This window comes from Uloborus diversus, chromosome 3, assembly GCF_026930045.1.
Source record: "Uloborus diversus isolate 005 chromosome 3, Udiv.v.3.1, whole genome shotgun sequence".
Classification (NCBI taxonomy): domain Eukaryota; kingdom Metazoa; phylum Arthropoda; class Arachnida; order Araneae; family Uloboridae; genus Uloborus; species Uloborus diversus.
This window is the reverse complement of record NC_072733.1, coordinates 160,056,644-160,079,093: the sequence shown is the minus strand read 5'-3', so window position 1 is coordinate 160,079,093 and position 22,450 is coordinate 160,056,644. Positions and strand designations below refer to the sequence as shown.

The 22,450-nt window shown below is 34.5% G+C and overlaps 1 protein-coding gene across 1 annotated transcript in view; it reads right to left on the bottom strand.

The window, feature by feature from the left end:
• The window catches only part of LOC129219015 (large neutral amino acids transporter small subunit 2-like), an 82,392-nt gene that overhangs the window by 1,209 nt on the left and 58,733 nt on the right, over nucleotides 1–22,450 (bottom strand). The window contains exons 4-10 of the mRNA XM_054853335.1: nucleotides 20,898–20,942; nucleotides 18,150–18,273; nucleotides 15,512–15,615; nucleotides 13,644–13,740; nucleotides 8,943–9,092; nucleotides 6,265–6,349; nucleotides 708–800 (exon numbers count right to left, since the gene is read on the bottom strand). Coding sequence (XP_054709310.1) covers nucleotides 708–800; nucleotides 6,265–6,349; nucleotides 8,943–9,092; nucleotides 13,644–13,740; nucleotides 15,512–15,615; nucleotides 18,150–18,273; nucleotides 20,898–20,942 — 698 coding nt within the window. The remainder of the gene's footprint in view (nucleotides 1–707; nucleotides 801–6,264; nucleotides 6,350–8,942; nucleotides 9,093–13,643; nucleotides 13,741–15,511; nucleotides 15,616–18,149; nucleotides 18,274–20,897; nucleotides 20,943–22,450) is intronic.

Genomic DNA, 22,450 nt, shown 5'->3' with positions numbered 1-22,450 from the left:
AACAAGAACACATAATAAACATGTTTTAATACAATCGATTTTACATAACAATTGTAAATATTGTAATCAAATACTTAGCACAGTCTTACAGCTTTCAGAAATGGCACTTCCGCGTTTGTTTTGAGTTCATCAGTCGGGAATTGCCGTATCAAAGCTGAAGGCATAAAATCTTGTACAGAAGCTAAGTATACCTTCACAGTAGTAACAAAAAGCATCTCAGCGCACCAACGAAACATAAGACGAGGTGGAGAAATACCATGTTTCCGCAAGCATCGTATGGCCCCACACACAAAAGTGAAGATAAAAGCTTGGTAAAAAGCTACAAGTAACCACCCCATCGCCACAGTTTAAGCATTATTGCCAACAAATACCGAACAGCATCCAAAGATTTCAATTTCACTCTTGTTAAGGGTTCATTAGTCTTGGAAAAGTCCAAACAGAGTTGATGAAATGGTTATCCCCTCTCCCCCGTAAATTTATCACCATCTGACGCTTTCATTTCTACAACAAATTCCCACCTTTCAAAAAATTAAGGTTCTATAATCTTTTCTTAATTGTGCAACAACAGATGTTATTCTAAGGCAACATTTTCTAATAATGCTGCAACACAAAATACAAAATCATAGATAAATGAATACATCTTAAAAACCACATGCATGAAAAACGCTGAAGATTTTCAAGTTTTATAAAATTCATTAAAGTCTTACCTATTGCATTTTTTATACACGTTGGCTTGTTTTCCCAGTAGACAAATAGGAAGTACACTGGTACCCCTGTCAATATTATCAAAACTCCAAATCCTGAAATAAGTATTTTAAAAATAAATATCTGATCAGAGAATGATTTAAAGAATTTACCTTTTTACAAAATTTTCATATGATATTATAATATAACATTTTCATGCTGTAAAATTGAATCAGTTTTTGTTAATGGGGTCAATTTACGAAAAATGTTGACTTACACTCTCGTAGTAAAAAGTGATTCAATTGTTATCAGCATATCTAGCAAAGAAAAATATCAAAAAATATTTATACTGGGTTTCAGTTTTGACAATTCAGAGCAAGTACAAAAGTGAAACGTTGTCGCAAATTTGATATAAGGTACCGCTTGACCACGGAGAGATGGCGGATGACCTTGAAGCGGAAACATAATTTGTAATAGATTGTTTTTGTTATTATTTTCTAACTGATAGGATCAGCAAGAACACGCCTCTTACTACCCGCCACTTTCTGGCAGATTCTACCTATTACAAATGATGTTTCCACTTCAACATCATCCGCCATCTCTCTGTGGTCAAGCTTTACCTGTGGATGTCATGGACTGGTTGGTGATAAAGCCCACTTGTCACCATTGCATTAAATTTCGCAAATCCGTCCAACGACAGTGACACAACAGCAAGCGTTTTTCTTTCAAAGAGCTTCATGTTTGATGGACTTTTTTTCGAGGAAAGGTACGCAGCCACAATTTAAGTTTAGTGGTTATGAGACATGTGCTCCTTGTTATTTCGTCAAGGTAAATTTTCAATACACTACCTATTCAAATAACTTGATTAAAAACCAAATCCTGTGACACAACAGCCCGTGAGGGCTGAGTGCCCAACTCAGTTTTCCTGACCAGGGACTCTGGGGTGCAAGGCAGATGTTCCGGTTAGGTGGTCAGACGAACGCGGAACTCCCAGTGGTTGGTTCCCAAGTACACTTGGTACTCATTTTATCAACCCAGTGAAGGGATGAATGGCTGAGTCAACCATGCCCAACCTGTGAATAGAACCTGGGCCTGTAGCGTGGGAGCGCGAAGCGCTACCACTGAGTCACTGGGCTTCAAATTACTTGATTGCCTCAGTTCAAATTGTTGTCACATTTTTGTTTTATGCTTTTTTGGGCAATGCATATTAACTATGATTGAGGAAATAATGTCAAAATTTTAACATACCAGTCGCATGTGAAAAGCAGATTCTGATGTATATAAAATTGTACATAAGAATTACCTCCATAAAAACATATTTTAAATCAATGGTTAAATACTAGATTTCATTACAATAAAACTCCCAACTTATTTCAGGGAAAGCAACATAATGAATACAATTCTGTAGACGTTCAAAACGGTCTATTAATTATACGTCATCATCTCTACATCAGATTTGTATCATTTTCTCTGCATCTGGTATGCAGAAAGTAAAGTAGACAAAAAAAATGAACATCACAGATTTCTATTTAAAATAATGTTTAAAAAGTTTTTCCTTGGATGAATTGGCAGTAGTAACTTCTTAGCATTTCCAAAAGGAAAACTACTGAATTTTGTGTTTGCTCACTGGTTGGGGGTGTTCATATCCTTGGTTGGTGCTTTTTTTTTTTCATTTTAATCTCCCAAAATGACCTGATACGAAACCTTAAAAATTCTCACTTTAAATATATATATATATATATATATATATATATACAGGGGTGGACTGGGCAGGTCGGCTAGTCGGGGATCCCCGACTGGGCCAACCGCCGAGTGGGCCACTTCAAGCAATTTTTTTTATTCAACTTAATACATTTAAATTCACACCTTACATTTTTTAAAGTGTGATAATAATTTTTAAAAAAAACATGTAATTTTTTTACTCTATGTAAAAAGCGTTTGAAAACTTTTTTTTTTTTTTTCATCCTAAGCAGGGACCAAAGTAAATAGTCGAAGTCCACACTTGCGAATTCTTTCCTCTCTTATCAACTTTCTCCTAGGTTTTAGAGCTCTGGGGGCCATGGCTCCCACATTGAGGAAACGGGAGGGGCCCAGAAAAATTGAGTTCCGACGCAGCCTGAAAAAGGGCCTGGGAAGAAAAAACAAGCGTTAAAAACTTATATTTGTACAGTAATTAACAAAACTTGAAGGGACTTGCACCATTAGACAAAGCGGCCCCGGCCCTGCTATAAATGGGTGGGCCATGCTTTGGGGTGCTGATACATCGTCGCCTCAGAGCAACAGTAAGATATCTTAGTGTTATTTCTGGGATTCGATAGCTTACTGTTGCCTTGAAGCGACGGCATGAACAAGGGAGGGGGGGGAGAGGAGAGACTTCTGTTTGCCCGGTTCCGAGCCTGAAGGGGCCCCGAGATTTTTCGAATAAGGGCTGAAATATATGTCAGGACGTAGGCCCAAACAAGATGGGAAGGGGGGGGGGCACGTAAAAGTCATTTGTGACGTGCCCCAAAATTTCTGTGCACGCCCCTGGTATTCACTGGTAGTGACAGATTCAACTAAATGTTGTTAGTTGGCAAGAGATTTCACTGGTTTATTGTAAATTATCGCTATACGAGTATTTTCATCTCAGAAACGCATGCAGGAAAGCAAGTCTGGACTACGATAAACTGAATCTGAAACAGGACAAAATTTCGACTTACAAGGGAGAGCTCCTGAATACAGGCGGATTTAGGCTTGAGTTCGAACGGGGAAGGAGGGGGGAAGGGGATCTTTTAACATTAGTTGTAATCAGGGCCAGATTTAGACTTAACAGGGTCCCTAAGGTATTTCAGGTGTGAGGTCCTTTTGTAGTCCTAAAGTCACCAAAAATAGTCTTAAGTCTGTAATTGAGTACTTTGATGCAAGAACCAATTAAATCTGAACTTTTCCTTTTCTTTAAAAATATTCATTTTTACGAGTGGAGAATAGAAATGCTCCGATTGGGGCAACGGTGGGACACACATGTTCAATCAGACTTCTGCTTCGTAGTAAATGATGTGAAAAAGATATTATCCTTTCTAACGGACAGTGATGTTATTTGTTGGTCTTACCAAAAATGAGCGAGTCTGGACTTACTTGGTTTTTGCATCAAGGTCACCATTTGTGTTTTTCATATTTTTTAGGAGAAGTTTTGTCAAATAAAAAAGGTGCTTCTTTTACTTTTTGGTATACTAAGGACATACAAAGTCACTGTTTTCGATAGTAATTATTTTTAAAATACAAAAGGTTTTTTCTGCTTAGTTTTGAAGGTAATGCAAAAAACATTCAGATATATTCTAATCAGATTCTAGTGGATAAGTGATTGAAACGAGGGAGTGATGTTTCAAGGCCAGGTTTGTGTGAATCTTTACCTTTTGAAATAAATTTCGCTTGAAGTTTGACTGTTTTGTTGAAACTTTATAGGGGCAAGGAGGGTTGATTAAGTTAAGAATCAAAAATTAGCTTAAAAGCGGAAGGGCACGGTGTCCTCCTAAAAAATCTTGAGGGAAACACTCGGTAAACTTGTCCTCTTTCCTTTTAATGATTCCTTACATATTATAAGATTATGTTTTTAAAATTTCACTGTCGAAAAATTCCGAAGGAGAGTCGTCGAATGCCTTGTAGCAACAAAAAGTAGTTTAAAATTGGGTCGAGTATACTTCAGTTTTTACATGCTTCCAAATGAGATCACTGAGCCTCCTACTCTCTCAAACGTGACCGAAGATAGTTTTGCGGTTTTTAATAGTTCAAAGTCGAAACGTTATCGTAGAGAGCTCCCGAAGCTTCCCTGTTCCATTAATTTTACCAAGGGTAGCCTAAAATTGCATTTTTAAAACTTCTCTTTTCGGAGAATTTCCGGGAAGAGCTCCCGACATTCTATTCTAATTGAAGATAGATTAATATGGACTTCAATTTTGAAAAAAAAAAGAAAAAGAAAAAGTTAAGAAAACAAAATTGAGGGGGAACCACTTCTTTTCCCTCTCTTCTAACGTTACCGAAAATTAAAATTGCGGTTATTGACATCAACTTTGAAAATATCGCTAGAAAAGGAGCTAGAACTCCTCTGATTCTTTTCTCCTTAGGCCTTGAAAGATCAACCATTTTCTAAACGTTTTGAGGGGGATTTACCCGATTCCTCCTTTTCCTTGTGTTTTTCCTTATGTTGTCAGTATAGATGCCTAAATATGTGCCTTTTCAGACTTATAACCATTAGTATCCTTCTTTCAAGGCACATTAAAAATGTGTCACTGTTAGCTTTATTTTACGTTTCACAATTTTCTTTCTTTAGAACTTTCAGAGTTGATTTAGAAGCAGCGGCGTACCTAGTATGGGTGACATCCGGAGTGGCATTTTGTGGTTTAACCACCCCGCCCCCTCCCTTTACAAACAACAAAAAAAAAATAGTGTTTCACTGTTTTATGAAAACATGAAATTCACACCATTTTCAGAAACAACTACATTTGAGATATAACGAAATTTTAAGTGGGAATGTGCGATAAGCAAATAAAAACAAAATGAACGCTTTTAATATAACTTGCCTTAGACGCATGTGTGTGTGCCGAGAGGGGAAAAAAGTAAAGGGGTTGATGGCCCCTTAATTATTTCAAACATATATTAAACACAGGAAAAGATAATGAGTTTCAGTTTTTTGGTATAAGAGGAAGTCACTACTAGGTCTCAGTATTGACAATATGAACCTAATCCTGAATGTAGTATTCGCTCCATGACGCGGGGTGGAAGACAGGGGGGTCTGGGGGTCTTCTCCCGGAAAATTTTTAAATTTATAGTTTTAAAAAGGCATTTTTCAAAAACTTGCAATTTCTCTTTGGGTGTCACCCGCAGACGGGGCGGACCGCCCCCTCTCCCCGTAGTGAGGCCACTGCTTAAAGGAAAATAAGAACTAGAAGTAGTTCAATGTCTTTGCTAGACTCGGGAGAATCGAGATCCGGTACTGTTTGACATAACTTTTTTAATTTACAGAGGTGGGCCAAAATATTCTTCAGTCGATTGGGCCAAAGTCAGTCAGTCCGCCCCTATATATATATATATATATATATATATATATATATATATATATTAAAATGTGTTTATTGTTATGTGCCAAGTACTACAGTTTTTAACCATGTTACGAATTCTTGAAAATAAAATTGTGCTGAAGTATTTCAACTGGTGTTAATTATAAAAAAAAAATGGTGAATAAAAGAACAAAAACTGAAGGATGAATTTGAAGCAGAAAAAATGCGAAGAAACTGATGACGATAAATTTGAAATATGTTTCACTACAAAAACATTATAATGAGTATATTTCAGAGTGAATGAGGAGCTGAAAAATCGGTGATGATGAGTTGGCAAACGAATTGCACAAGTGATATTTGCATTTCTACTAAATATTGTATTTATATTGCTACAATAAAGGTCCGATGAAATTCTGTGTGAAAAATCCTATTATTGGGTGTTCCAAAATCAATTTTATTTTCTTATAAACCGCGATAAAGTCGGATATTTTTTTTACTGAAAAACATGCTTTTGCTTTTAATTTACTGATAAAATATTGATACTTACCAGTATCAACTGGTTCAGCAATCATGGGTACAATTGTGATGAATATAGTTGCCAAGATGTAAATAATTGGGAAAAAAAGATTCACCTAAAAAATATTTTTATAAAACATTTTAAAATGCTATCATATCAATCATGCTTGAATGCCAGATAATTTAAACACTTTAAATAAAAAGAGAGAATGTGTGCAATATACAAAAATTCTAATCTAAACGCTGTGAAGTTTCTCGAGTTGCGGCTCCAAAAAAATTACTCTGTCGATGTCAATGACACAGGCCGCCCTGTCATCACATACTCTAGTCCATACATTCCATGCTTTATAAGGATGGTTAGAGTATGCGCATGTGACGTCAGTGCGCTCTAGGTCTTTCAGATGAGCACAGCGTTTTCTTTTAAATGCTGATCTTCAACTAAAAGTTTAATGCTCAAATGCAGCTTATTCAACAGGAGGAACAAATTTTTTTATCAATTTGGTACAAAAGACCAGAAAAAGGTCTATGAACATGTGACTTAACCAGTGCCGTTTAGCCCAAGAAAAAAAAAACTATTGCGTCGAATGCCTTTTCCTTCGTTTTTTCCGTAGTTTTTTTTTTTTTTTTTTTTTTGGGGGGGGGGGGGGGGGCTAAATGGCACTGATCAAGTCACATGCTCATAGACTTCACGTGATTAATCAGTTCTCAGAAACAACGTTATTACACGTTGCTGTTACAACTTAATGCAAACAAACACGCAAATTAATTTATCCTCGCTCGGATGATTTATATATGTATTCAAATTTACGTGTTTGCACGTTTTTCAGTATGTTATAATATTGTGCCTTCAAAGAAAGTAACAACAACGTTATGACATTTGCGTAAATAAAGGAACAACAGCGTTTTGGGACCCTTAAAAATTGGAGGCTTAAAGCCACGGCTCAGTTAGCCTGTTCGAAAAATCAGGCTTTGAATATTTGTAAAATATTAAAGTGATAAAAAATTATATATTTTGTGTTTTGTTTGGTCTAAAGACTTAACTGTCACGTATATTTCCTTTAAATATTATGAAAGGTGCTCATAATTAAACGAAACCATTTTTTAAAGCTGTGAATCTCTTGCTCAGAAATTAACGAAATTTTGTGTGTAGAACATAAGAAATAAGAATTTGTTTGAGCGAATAAAAACAAATAGTTTAAAATTTCGCCCCCAGAGGTCATTTTTAATGCGCAATATATTTACTATAAACTCGCTATAGTTTACAAAATTTCTTGCCACAAAACATGTTCAATGTGACGGCCATAGTTTTCGGCTTTTTCTAAAATCGTGATGTAGTAAACTACAGTTGACCTCATTGTGGTCTGGGAAATACTACGAACGTGTCGTGAAGTACTGTCGCTAAGACTGGTAAAGTTCTCGGGTTAACACACAATTCACGAGATGTTTCAATCACTTCCAAAGCGAAAAGTCACACTGATTGAGGTCTAGGGATCGGAAAAGGCACAGTTTACGAGAATGGCAGCAATCGACATTCTTCTGTGAAAGAATTTTTGAGCACAACCTTTCAACATAAAATTAATTGTTTGGAGGAGTAGCATCTGGTGAAGGCGCTCAAAAAACTGGTAAAACTTAAAAAATGAACCAATTGTAAATGTGTATTTAATTTTTAAAACGACCTCTGGCGGAGAAATTCTGAACTATGTTTTCACTAGCTCAAACAAATTCTCATTCATTCATTATGTTCCGCACAAAATTTCGTTAATTTCCAGTCAATAGTTTCGTCGCTAGAAAACTTTAAAGAAGGGTAGTTTAATTATGGCACCCCTGTATCTTAAAAATTTGACAAAATTTGACAAAATACAATCTCATATTTGAATTCAGGGCACCCAGCTCAATTCAAAATACCCTGGCACCAAAATGAAAGTTGCCCTCTGTTATTATTCTCGTATCTGAGGAAACCTTCTATTCTGTTAGAAAAATTTTATTCAGTGACGTTACGCAAATGAGAGAGCAGAGTCCTTAGCTTCTGCAGGATGATCAGGATCTCCAAATTCGCTCTGCGAAAGTTAAGATTACTAATTCTAAAATTGAGGAGAAGAAATACCAGAAGAAGGTCTTTGATCTATGGAAATGGTAGAAATAATCGTTTAAAATGTTTTTGAGGTAACTTTTGTATTACTTTTTTTAACTTGATCTCCAGATGAATAATTATCAAATGAACTATGAAATGAATTACATAAACTAGACAATCAAAGAGAACATAGCGAAATTCGCGAACATAAAACACAAAGCCTCAAAATTGTGCAAGCCTACATGTGCAAACTTAAAAATGGGAAAATATGACATGGAAAAAATGACATTTCTCAAAGCTATCATGTTGATAGATTTGAAAAATAATGTAATACTAATGCTGCACCAAGTTAATACTTTCAATATAAGTTTCAGTAAAATCGCAAAATATCGATGTTTCTTCACAACATAAGTCTCCAGCAGAGGCTGAAGAGGCAAAATATGCAAAGATGTTCATAGAATCCTATAATTCTCACTAGTTGTTAAGAATCTGATTTTAATGGCACTATTTTTTTATCCACACAAGCATATTTTTATAGAAGCTAACATAAGATAATATTTTACTTTAAACAGTCCAAGAATATTGATAAAAGTAACAAATGTGTATAAACATATCAGAACAAGGTCAAAATGCAATACTTTAATAGGTCTTGCTAACTCCGGTTGTTTCCAGCGCAAATATGGAAGGCATACTACTGCTAGACCAATGGCAAGCCATGTCGCAAAACCAACATAGTTGATGAGAGCATATATATCACTGGAACACAAGTAGACGAGCGATAAAAGCGCCTATAAGTATAAAAACATAGTTTGATACAGAAAATTGCAATATATTTCAACAAACTAACTATTTGTAATTTTCTTATTTTTAAAGGGTTTTAAGACGAATAAAACATTTAAAAAATTTTAAATATCTACTTCACTTACTCATTGGTATCATTTTTAATATACGTAAACGTGTCCCACTCAAAGCGTCAACTTGCCCTGACTCTTAAGTCCGACTTGGACTCAAAAACTTTTTTTCGCGGTTGAAAATACAAGCTGAGCCGCAACTGAATATATAAATTTTGACTTCATTAACTGCTTCATAAAACCAATGTCTAAACGTTTCTAGGCTAAAACATAAAAATTAAAAAATTCATTGAAAAAAATCCGCGTAAACTTGCCCCGGTCTACTCTGAATAAAAAAAAAATAAAATAGGTTATTGAAAAAGCAAAAAAAAAAAAAAAAACACTATTAAAGGTTACAATTTCTGATAATTGTTTTAAAGTGCATTTCTTTCTTGCTTCTTATACACTGTGGTGAAAGAAGTTATGGGATACTTCCTAATAATCGTGTCGGAAATCATTTTGCTCGGAGAAGTGCATTAACTCGAATCGGCAAGGACACAGCAAATTGTTTGATGTTCTCTACATAAATATTAAGCCATGCTGCCGCTATTGCAGGACTTTTGCCACAGAAATTTTGGCACAAACTGATCTCTCGGTTATTTCCTATAAATGATTTATGGAATTCTTATCGAGTGATCTAGGAAGCCAAACCATTAGTTGCAACTGTCCAGAATAGGGATTGTTTGTGACCGGGGGACAGGGCACATTGCCCTTGCTAAAAATTAAGTTCTTTTTTGGGGTAGTTGAAGTCCATAAATATTTGCAAGTGGTCTTAAATTAGCACAGTTAACCATTTTCAGTCAGTGATAGGCTCCATTGAACCAGAGGATCTTGCTCATGCCACGTAAAAACAGCCCCCATCTCTATATAGTCAACACCAGGTTACGCACTGTCTTGTTGACAACTTCTGTTCATGGCCTCAAGGGATCTGCTTCGCACTCAAACTGTGCCATCAGCTCATATCAATAAAAAACGTGACTCCACGACCAATTGTAGTTTTCCAATCGTCTAGGATCCATCCGATATAATCACGAGCCTAATAGAAGAACATTACAGGAGACGTAGTGCTGGCTTTGGAGGCACTCGAGTCGGTCTTTTGCAGCTATAACACATTAAAGCCAATATTTTTGCCTTGTTCTAACGGACATACACGTCGCGTATCCGACATTGATTCCGGTAGCTATTTTAAGCAGTGTGGCTCGTCTATTAACCCTGACAATTCTACGAAAACTTCAGTAATATTAAGCGTAGTTATTAAGCATATTAATTAAGCGTGGTTATTAAGCGTAGGTGATCGGCCACGGCGTTGTTCATGGTGAGTGATTAAGCCTGAAATTTGGTATTTTTGGCATTATTTTGACACTTGACTTTTTTGACAATAATGTCAGACCTCACGCAGCTTGTCCTGTAGAGAACTTTTTCGAAGCTCAAACAATACAATAAATGAATATCCAGCATGCTCTCCTGATCTCAATTCAATAGAGCGTGGTTGGGACACAAACTAAATATCTCTGCAAGATTACGGTCTCTTTTAATCCCCAGGACTTAAAAAACGCATTTTTACACGAATGGAACAGTATTCCCTAACATCGTATCTTCCTTGTCGTCACACCTACGACAGTCTTTACTGTTCGGGGGGACTACACACTGTAAAAAAAATTCCGAAACGTTACTAGTTATTTTCGTGAAACTTTTCGGAATTTAACAGGTTTTCATCCGTTTCCCGAGAAAATCAAGTATCTTAGTCAAAAGGTTTCCTGAATTGCTAAAAGATGCACGAATGCAGACCTTTCACTGTTGCAAAAAATTTTTTTGCTACCAGCTTAAAGATTGACTGAACGTGTTTATTAAAAGGGTATCAGCTTGAACTCGATTACGGTCCGTTCAGCTTGACTCAACTCCCAATGATAGCGAAGAAGTCACTGAATAGATGTAGCTTTGCTAGGCAAGAATTACAGGCAAGGGGCATGCTTGATTTTTACTTTACTCGCAATTCTGCCATGGTTGTTTGTAATGCTTCTGGAGCTTTCTTGGTAAATCAGGAAGGTCCTAACCAAATAAATTAAATCTTCGTAATTTATCTTGACGATTCCCGAGACATGATTCGCTTTAACAGGGAGATTCGCCAATTCTTCGGAAGTTTTAAGGGGTCTAAGGACCTTTAACCTTAAAAATTTTAAACTTTCTGAAAAAATGTATGTTATGTTTAGTTTAATTCTGAACAACTTGATACCTTAATTATTACCATACGCAAAAAATGCAAGTTATCGTGAAAATGCATAACCTTTCCCCGTAGAGATTTATGTTAATAGCAGCTGTTTAAGTCTCTTTTTCTCAGGTGCCGGTTTCTCGTTTTGCGGGCGTGATATCTCAGAAACTTTCTGATATATTTTCGTAAAACGTTTTATGCATATTTGTCTGGTTTATTTTTATGATCTGAACCTAAATTTCGTTTAATTATTTATTTATTTTTTTGAAATTTTATAAGTTAATATCAAACTTTTCCAAAACTTTGGGCAAAAAAAATTTTTTTTTGAAATATATGAACTTTAAATTTTTATTAAAAATTTAGGTTCAGATCATAAAAAAATCTAAACAAATCTGCAGGAAAAGTTTTACGGAAATATATAAAAAACTTTCTGAAATATTATGCACGCAAAACAAGAAACCGGCACCTGAGAAAAAGAGGCTTAAACAGCTGCTGCTAACATAAATCTCTATGGGGAAAGGTTACGCACTTTTACCATAACTTGAAAAGTTTTTTGCGTATGGTAGTAATTAAGGTATCAAATTGTTTAGAATAAAATTATGTATAACATATATTTTTCCCAGAAAGTCGAAAATTTTGAAGGTTAAATGTCCTTAGTTAGATCAATTAAGAATAATTTCAGAAAGGTCACCGACTTTTAGCGAAAAACGATCCTGGTTTTTGCAAGATATGCTACTGGCAAAAATTCGGTACATCAGATGCCTTTTATTTTCCGGCAATGTTTTTGAATTGTTTTTACAGTGCGCGACACATTAACCATCCTTTATCCTTTCCAAACAATAACCATTTCGTCATTTGCATGTAACCACATTGTTCCCCTGAAGCACCATTTCATGTTCTTTTTACTGTTCGACGGGATTAAAGTTCCCATACATTTGCTTTTTACTTTTTTTTTTCTTTTTTGTTGTATTGCATCTTTCTACTCGTGTTTATGTCTTTGCAAAGGTTTCATCACACACTTTCTAGCTCCCCTAATTTTTTTGAGTTGTATATTATTTTTCAGAGGTGAGTTTTCATTTTTATTATTTATTTTTTGTGGATACACCATAACTATCTCAATATTTCATCAAACTTCATAAGTAAAGCATCGTTTAATTTTTTTTTCAACTTTATCGGTGAAAAAATTTAAAAAAAAAACATTTGGCTGATTTTCAAAAATTAGCACTAAAAAGCTGATTTTCTACGTAATCAGTCCGTTCGACCGCAAACTTCCGCTTGGATTCTCAAAAAAATTGACCTGTGCTGCTATCTAAAGAGGAGCAGAAACGGTAAAAGTAATATTGCTGCGAGACAGTTAATCAATTAAAAACTAAAAAATTCTTGTATTCAATAGTTTGCTTAAACCTTTTATTATGAGCAGTTTCAATGCAGCATATATTCTTAGAACTAAGTTTCACGTTGATACCTTAGTCGGGTAGTTTTTAATCGTCTGATGCGTTTGGCATTAGGATTTTCTTACTCCGTAGTTGGGGAACGTAAATGAAATATTAAATAAATTGTTAAAGAATGCAGATAACTTCTTGAAACTTCATATGCCCACTAAGCACGGAACTATGAAAGATAATGCATTTTTTCGTCAATATCTTAATGAGTTTGTAAGTAATCGAGGAATTTTCTATCCGGCGAATATGTTAATTCTCACATATGGATTTTACATGGTATTTTTACAGCAAGGCTACAATATTTGAGCACGAAGGCTTCACACCAGTCAGCTAGTTACTTTTAATGATTTTCTGCGGTTTTTATCAAATGTTCATTTACTTGTAATAATTATTTTCCTTTGCATTTAAATATTATTGTAAGTAAAACATCATAAAAAATCTCTCAAACAGCTATGTAACAATTCATTAATGGACTTTAATATCTTAAATAAACTGGTTTAAAATTTTCCAGTGTTAAAATATATATTTTCTATTCATTAAATACAAATCTTCACATCTGCAAAGTTTTCCGTGTAAAACATGACTTTGCACGTTTGCACGTATTTATTAACAACAAAGATGGGAAGATGACAAAAATAAAACGATTAGCTACAACTACTAGAAATTTTCTTAGATTGAGAATTTCGGCACAGTTTTAGTATATTATTGTTCTTAACTTCAAATTATAAAAAAATCATTATGTTTATGATTGCGGCATACGTTTGCTTCAAATCATAATTAGAAATTCGTATATCATACCACAAACATAACAGCTGGAGTAGGTGTTAAATGATTAACTTGAATCATATTCAGAATTTCTGGCATTTGACCCTGTTCAGCTCCAGCATAAAACAGCCTGGAAGAAAAAATCACATTTGAACAATATTTTCAAAACCACTTTTTTAAACATTACTGTTTAGCAATTGATCGTATTTTCAGTTCTGTATTTATTTAAGCGAGTTGATGTGGGTATGTTTTTATTGTAACAAAATACGCGATTCGTAGAGCAATGAGTAGCGAAACAATAAAAGACAAAGAATTGAAAACTTCTGAACTTTTAGAAATCATGCAAAGGCGCAAGGGGAAAACAATAGAGTAGCAATCATCTTTTAAGCTTCTCAAGCGTAAAAACATGCACAACAAAATAGAGTATATCCATTAGAAAATTAGTTTCTAAAGCATTTTGTGCATTTTTACCAAAGCAAAATAAATACTAATATATCCCAATGCGAAAACAGAAACAATCAAAGAATGCAAAAATGATAATTTTGCATTATGTTTTAAAGATTTTAATAACTTTGCTAATGTTTAATAGATATTGATATTTTAAGCGAAAGATCTTAGATTAAAGGTTAGTACTCAAAAAAAAAAACATGAACGAATGTCAATAACTTAATTTTACGCTATTTGAAGTTATTGCTAGTTTTTAAATGCTATTCTTTTATATTTATACTAGTGGTACCCGCACGGCTTTGCCCGTAGTAGAAAATTAAAAGGTCATTTGATTCGCCTGTATATTTACAAATAATGGATGATGAATTTCTCGCCAATTGGCTATGTTCATTCGCTCTCCCATTCCACGTCATGATAATTTCATAATTTACTCGTCCATCTTATGATAATTTTGCTCCGGAAAATGTTCTTATAATTAAAATAGAAAAAGAACAAATCGAATTTTCGAAAAATCGCTTCGAGGTGCACACCCCCATGCTACAAACTAACTTTGTGCCAAGTTTCATGAAAAACGGCCGAACGGTCTAGGCGCCATGCGCGTCACAGAGATCCAGACATCCTGACAGAGAGAATTTGAGCTTTATTATTAGTAAAGATAACAGACAAATCATTTTAAAAAAGCATTTATTTTTTTAAACTTCAAAACATTACTTTGTTTTAATAAGGAACGAAAATACTGAGATGCTGGTGGAAGATGTTATGACACTGACTTCGTGATATCTAATGGGATTTTTTCTTGAAAAAATCTTCAACGTTTATGGTCAGTGATGTTTAGGGGGTTTGTCGTTTTCATAATTAATGGAATTTAATATCGTTTTAACAGGAGGCACAGTAAAAAACGGCATTGATAAGTTTTCTATTTTTTCTTGTAATAATATCTCTTTATTTCCAAGTTACAAACAGCAACTTGAAGATGGTAAGAGCAGTATGGAAGAAATTCACATTCAACCAGGTTACACAGAAATTCGCATTCAACCAGAGAGGGACAAACTCACATACTCAAAGGGAATATGGATCATCATCGCAGTAGAAAACAAAACCTTTAGTTCTTATTAGATATCAATGCAATATTTTTAAGTAAACAATAAAATTGAGCAACGAGCTCTACACGCTCAGAAAGAAAAATCTGAGAATTAATCTGACTTTGACTAATTTCATCTTAGAATGTAATTTGCATGATATTTTTGGATCATATTTGTCCTATATATCGTTCTCACAGAAACTAAAATTATTGGCAACTGATAGAAATAGATATCGCAAGTATTGTAAGACAACAAAAAATCATACTTCAGTTAAGCAGAAAATTATGAAACTAATCATAGCATAATTAAAAAATTTCACCGAATGATTTTCAATTAACATTTTGCATAGGTTCTGAGCTAAAATATAATTACCTGGATGAGGTAAATAGGATGCCATTCACTCCTCCAAAAGTCGATAAAGCGACGAAAACTGGCACAACCCACGCCCAATTTCCAAACAAACGATCAGCAAATATCTGGAAGAATAAAAAAGGAACATAGGATAAATTTTGTTATATGTTTTTAATTACGTGTCGTTTTTTATTCATTTTAAAATTTATGATGGCAGAAAGTTAATCAAGACAGAACACTTAAAAAACTTACAATTATTTTTCGGATTATTCCTGCTGTTATCGAGTTATGCCGCAGTAATGCATCTGTTAAACTTTTTTTCCCAACGACTAACAAAATAATTTTTAATTTACAATACACCTATTCTTAAGAAATAAATTAATATGCATGAGATAAAAAGTAAAAGTACAACTAAAAACTTAAAAAGAGCACGGAATTGTAATTTTTTTTTTTTCCGAATTAAAAAAAAAGGTTCCTTGTAACATCAAAAAAAAAAAGTGTTTGTAATTGTTTTGAAAATGTGTGATTTTATAACGTTGTTGATTACTAATATGTTGTATTAAAGTTTATACACGTCTGTCTCTCTATCTCTCTAACGTATCTCATCTGAACTATCAATGTCTCCGCGGCCAATATAGGTACCATTCTATATAGGACACTCAGAAGAAGACATTCCGCCTAATCTCACTCTTCTAAACGCCTGCATGCCGGAGCTATAAATTAAAATTTGTAATATTAAAATCCTCTTCATCCGGGATAACCCCCAATTTGGCGACATATAGCCAGTTCGGTCACCAAATTTGACGAGAAATTGACAGTTTTGTGACAACATTTTGCAAAACTGTGTCCACTCGATAACAACGAAGGAGGCCTTGAGCAAGAGAAGCCCCCGAAGTTCAATTCCCAAGGCAATTTACAATACTAACCGATCAAGCCGCCGTAGGCGGAGAAGTAACCGCCGCAAAAGAGCAACGAGAGTTGGCGAGCAGGTGGCAGAAAATATGTTATTATCTTTCACCCGCCTCTGTGAATACTGTTATTTTCCATTTTCTGGAATTTTCATTGTTTTCTTTAATATATACTTTTACCGTGGCTCTGCGGTAATAGTCTGAGTTTGAAATGGGTCACAGGTATCGAAGAAGCAGGTTAATTAAATGAAGGCATCAGACTGTTGGTTGAATTGTACTATGTGATTAGCCATGTGATCACAAAGTCGATCTGCAAGGGGTACACTGCTATTTGAGCAATAACGTACACTGTATGCAACTACATAGATCTGTACCTGGAAAAACGGTATGGCAGGAAAATAACCAACTTCGTCATACCACCGTGAAGGCTTTGGTATTCAAATACCTGGGGTGGGGAAAGGAGCAGCTTTCGGTTTAGGTAATGAGTTAGTTTCTTGGTCGCAATGGTTTGCAGAAGGTATTTGGCCTTCACAGCAGCTCAGTACATCCCTAGTCACAAATGCACAAGAGCCTCGAACAGCTAGGAAAACTTCCCTGTCGGCAATAACAGTACTACTAATATCCATTTACTTAGATGTAATGGAACCAGTGTCATCAAGACATACCATCAGTAGACGAATTGCCAACTATGGGTTTAAGTCTTGGCATTCATTAAAGTCTACTAACTAAGATCACTAACGTCTAAACATAAGCATTGTTGGCCGAATTGCTGTCAATTCTGAGCAAGCTGAACAGCGTCCGATTAGAGGAATGCGATCCTCAGTGACGAATCTCATTTCTCCCTTACATGTTACTAAATGCGTCTGTGGAGCAGAGAAGTCAGTAGCTCAGTCCAGAATTTAGTATTAAGCGTCAGATTACAGTAACGTCAGGGATCAAGATCTAGACAGTGATCTGCTGGATCAGCCGATAATCTTCAGCTGATAGCCAAGGTATTCTGGCATTCGCATTTACCCGGTGACGATAATTTGTAACCGCTGTGCTGCCTATGCTTTCCAGTACCAGTCGCTTTTTTCAGCAAGGCAGCATTTTGTCCCTGCACGACACTCGTAATAATTTTATGAAGAATAAAATCTACTTTCATATGCTACCCAGGCACCAGAATTTTCTCCAATGGGTTTCAAGAAGGTACATGCTGGGAAGGAAACTTCGGCTGTCTCAGAATGCATCTAAATTTGTTGACCAGTTGAGTTAGTGTGTTAATGGCTGAATCTTCAGTAGATGGACTTTGGTAACTTAACAGCTGTACGCCTTACAGCGTATCGGTTTGTATAGCTGTTAAAAGTGGCTCCACAACGCAATAATACCAACATTTTCTTATACTGCTCGTGAGAAAAAGTGTATTGTTCTGGATTTGTAAGTATTTATTCAAGTAAACACGATGCACATGAATTTAATATTTTTTGTAACACATACCATCAGGGACATACACAGGGTGGAGGTGAGAAGGGACATCTGTGGGCTCAGGCCCGAGCCTGAAGGGGGCCTGAGATTTTCAAAAAGAGGGGTGAAATCTAAATAGGGCGTAGGGGTAAACAATATGGAGAGGTGTCGTAAAAGTCATTTGTGATGGGCCCCAAACTCTGTGCACGCCTCTGAATACCATGCAAGTTCAAATAATTAATATACTCAAGGTTTTTATAAAAACTATTTTTTTTAATATACCAATAGCATAATTAGTAAATACCTACCACAGCTACAGCTTCAGCACCCATAACCTCCTGAATCGACAGAGTAGTATGGAATGCAACAATAGTGAGTGTATATACCACTGTTACAAGAATACATGAAATAAATATGGCTCGTGGCAAGTTTCTGTAAAGTATTAAGTTTTAGTGAGTAAAAGAAAGCATTCAAAGCATCTATATATAGCTATAAATTTCAATATAAACCGAAGCTTAAACAGTTGTTGGATATAAATTCACAAAAACGCGGGAAACCGTAGAAGACAAAATGATAAAAAGTAACCATTTTTTTCACAGATGTTGAATAAATCATTTTCAGATAGACTATAATTTAATGATACTTGAAAATAGGTTTACCTAATTTCGTGTAAATTCATTGTCTATTTGCAGTAAAGGTACTATAAATACCTCCAAAAACCCAATCATGTTAAAAAATAAGTCTATCCGAAGCCTCATAATGTAAAGAAAATTTCACTCGAAAATAAAAAACTTGTTTTTTAGCCAGGATCCACTCCGTCATATACAATATCATAAAAATTCTTAAGTTTTTCAGAAAATGCATTTAAGTATAAATATATATTTATTTTACATCATCTAAAATGTTTTTTAAACTCTCCACAATAATAATATAAGTATTTTGTTCTCAGAACATGAGTGTTTTCTTTTTTAGGTGACTTAATTTTTATTCTCGAAAGTATTTTCGTGTTTAGTGACTAGGATTCTGACTTAAAATATTCTTCAGTACTTCTAGCTCATTCAGCTAAATTATTTTCTGGTTTTATTTCCAACTTTTCAATTCCAACTTCTTACCCGACAAATCCAACTTTAAACCGAACTAATGTCATCTTTAAGTTTTAAAGTTTCATTTACAATAACGGTTTCATTCGTAAAAATAAGCCGTAAAACTCTATTGAACGTTTCGTTAGAAGTTTTCAATATTAAAGTCAATATTTGCTTAGCAGTTTTTAGTAGAAAAAGTGATTGCTAGCGAGCTTAACTTTGTTTGCAATGTCTGAGGTATACGATCCCTTAGTTTTATCTACGATTTTCTTTCTAAGAGTTGGTATTTGCACCAGCGATCAATACTTGGATGACACTGTACAACATCCATGGATCGATTGTTTTTGAATTCAAGCATGAATGAAGACATGCTCTTATAAGAAATAGAAAGGTGTTCTAAAGCAAGTGTGATAAAATAATCGCAATATTTCAAGTTGTTAAACAAATCATAACATTCTGATAGTTACTAGATTTAAATTTAAAAAAAGTTTTGAAATGTATAATCCATGACTAACAAATAAAAGTTAATCTTTTAACTAGTTTTCAATTGAAACACACCAATTTTCTTTTTAATTCCCGACTGTTGAAGCAGACGAAAACACAACTTCCGTCATTGGTTTCGTTTCGAATCATCGTTAAAAACTAATGTAACTTTTTTTTATCCTAAGCGCCTACACAAAATTCAAACAGTATGTCAAAGCGAAGAGGTTATGTAATAAAATAAAAAATAATAATAATAAATATGACCGGAAAATATCATTATAAAGTAGCATCATGCCTAAAAACTATTTCTAGGTTTTAGAAGAGAACTTTTTTTTTTTATCTAACAGCATAAAAAGTATGAATGTTTTTTCTGTAATCGAGTCCACTGTGAATACTAAGGAAGAGAAGGAGTGCCGTTGCCTCGCGAGAAGAACAATATAAAGTGGCAGACAAAAAAAAAAAACTACATCTTGTGAAAAAAAAGGGGATAGAGACCGCAAAAAAACATAAAAAAATTGTTCAAAACTTCACGAGTAGCGATAAAAAGTTGTTTTCTTAATACAGTTATATTTTTATGCGGTGGATAGGGACTGCATAAAAAGTCTCCCATAGAAAATAATCCAAAAACTTACAAAATTGTAATATTTAAAGAAATCAAAATAAACCAAGTGATGAAAATTTTTGCCGAGTAGTCGGACAAAGTTTTCCAAATAAGAAAATTTTTGGGAGGTCACAGTGACTTAATATCGGGGTGCGTATATCGTCACTTGAAGATATTACCTCGCACTCGTTTTAAAAATAATTTTGTCAATTGAATCCGAATCTTGATTGAAATTTTAATGTACCGGTCAAAAAAAATTCGTACAAGAAATCGTATAAAAAAAAAGACCACATAAAATCAGGTTTGGGTGCGTTTCAAAAAATGAAAAGAGGGGAAAAGTAACATTAAAAGTAATAAATGTTGTAATTCTGTAGTTAATGTGAATTCTACGTAACTGCAATCATATGGTATACACTCAGAAGTGTATACACCTATGAGGAGCATTTTAATATTTTGTAGATTCTCCAGGAGTTGCGAGTGAAGTTTTGCAGCCATTCCATTAAGAAGATATGAACTAATGAATGCACTTTCACGGAATAGACTGCTAATAAGGTTTTCCTGTGGGTTATCTAAGTAGCAGGAATTACGTCAATATGAAGCGTTATTGTACCTTTCTTTTCTGGAATAGGACCCTAATAGGATTGCAAGCAAAAGAAGTTTTCATTTCGAAAAAATGCTTAAATGCAAAACAAATAATACATTTAAATATTCAATTTCCCAAAATCTGCAGTGCTTGTGATACACTATTTTGCAGATTTTGGTGAACATATTACTTTGATTTTCTTTCGGTGAATTACGCGAATAACTTCAATATTTTAACTCCAAAAATCACAGAGAAAAATGAACACAATTAATACATAAATATATTTGGAACACGTTAAAAACATTACTTGTGAGGGTCCTTCAGCTCCTCGATGACAAAATTCAAATAATTCCTAAAGTTAAGGAAAAATGTTATTGAAATTTGAAACCTTTCTATATTCAGATATTAATGATAATATAAATAAACTATTAAGTAATAAATGGCTCCTCTCTCTTCTCACTGCGCCGGCAGCAACTGGCCGATCTATAAAGTTATGGATGTTCGGAGAAACAAACAGATACATTCGAGCGGACATTTTAATGGAACATATTTTAATAAATGTCTCTTGCAATTAAACCCATAGAGAGGTGAAACCTAGTTAAACGGCTGACACGAGACATTTCGAACCCGATGGTTGACCCCGATCTGACTGACTGTCCAGAAGAGACTAATGCACGTGCATGAAGTTTAATGGTATTAATAGAAGATCTCACTAATGTTGCTAACGGATTTCATGATCCTTTTCCCAAGACTTTGATATTTTTTGCCGAACTTGGCGTCAATCTGAAAAGCAATCTATAAAATCTAAAAAAGTCAAACGGACTCATTTTAGTGGTATGAAGTGTTCTCAAGAGTGAGATTAGGGCGAATTGGCTTACATCCCTGAATGTTCCAAATACGATCTACCCCGAACAGACATAGTGTGAAGTAGATGTCCAGACAGAAAGACTCATATAGATTTTAATAATGCTCAATGATTTTTAGTGAATAGTAAAATATTTATTTACATTTCTAAAAGCCTTAATTAAAGGTTATTAGCTTTTAGAAAGGGATTTTTCAGCATAACACTTGAATTAGGTGTTTTGTGACCATGCTGGATAACATTGCAACAACTAGAATGTACTCAAAAGGGGTTACCTAAAATTTCAAATTCAGCTGGTTATACTCATACACATAGACCAACAAAGTTTGTAAATTCCACAGTGTTGGGAAATTTTTTTTACCGCCAGATGAATTATTTCTCAGACTTTTTTTTTTTTTTTTGTAAAGTTTAACATGACTTTAAGAAGATTTTTCCGAAAAGAACTAGTCGCCTGAGTATTTTTAGTAGCCCTGATGACCTATCTCCCGGGATTTGTACCACTCGGTTCATAAATGTCAATTAAATTACGACTTTTGCGAACATTTTGTTCATATATAGAATCTTATAATTTCAATTTATCACTTTTTGATTTAAAGGATCAGTAGCAATTTAACCTGAAATCGTCGAAACTAAGGTCAAACTTTTCGTGTTGGAAATATTTTTCAATGGAGATTTATTTCCCTAAACATAAGTTAGGGGACCTAGGACAAGCATAAAAAGTTAAATTTTGTATTTTTTTACTAATTTTTTTTCGCTACATTTTTGCAATTGGAAGTATGCATCTAGGACTAACGGTTGCGAAAATAAAGGTCTTGCAGGTTAAAATGGAACACCCTGCATAGTGCGGCTCTGAATTGATGAGTTATGACCTTGACAATGTTTACCTCTTTTTATGGAGTTCAACGAAAACGGAACGTGTGCTATCGGAGTGGATTTGAGTTGGAATGCTTTTAAAAAATTACTACAAAAATAACTCAACTTAGCGCCAATTACCCAAT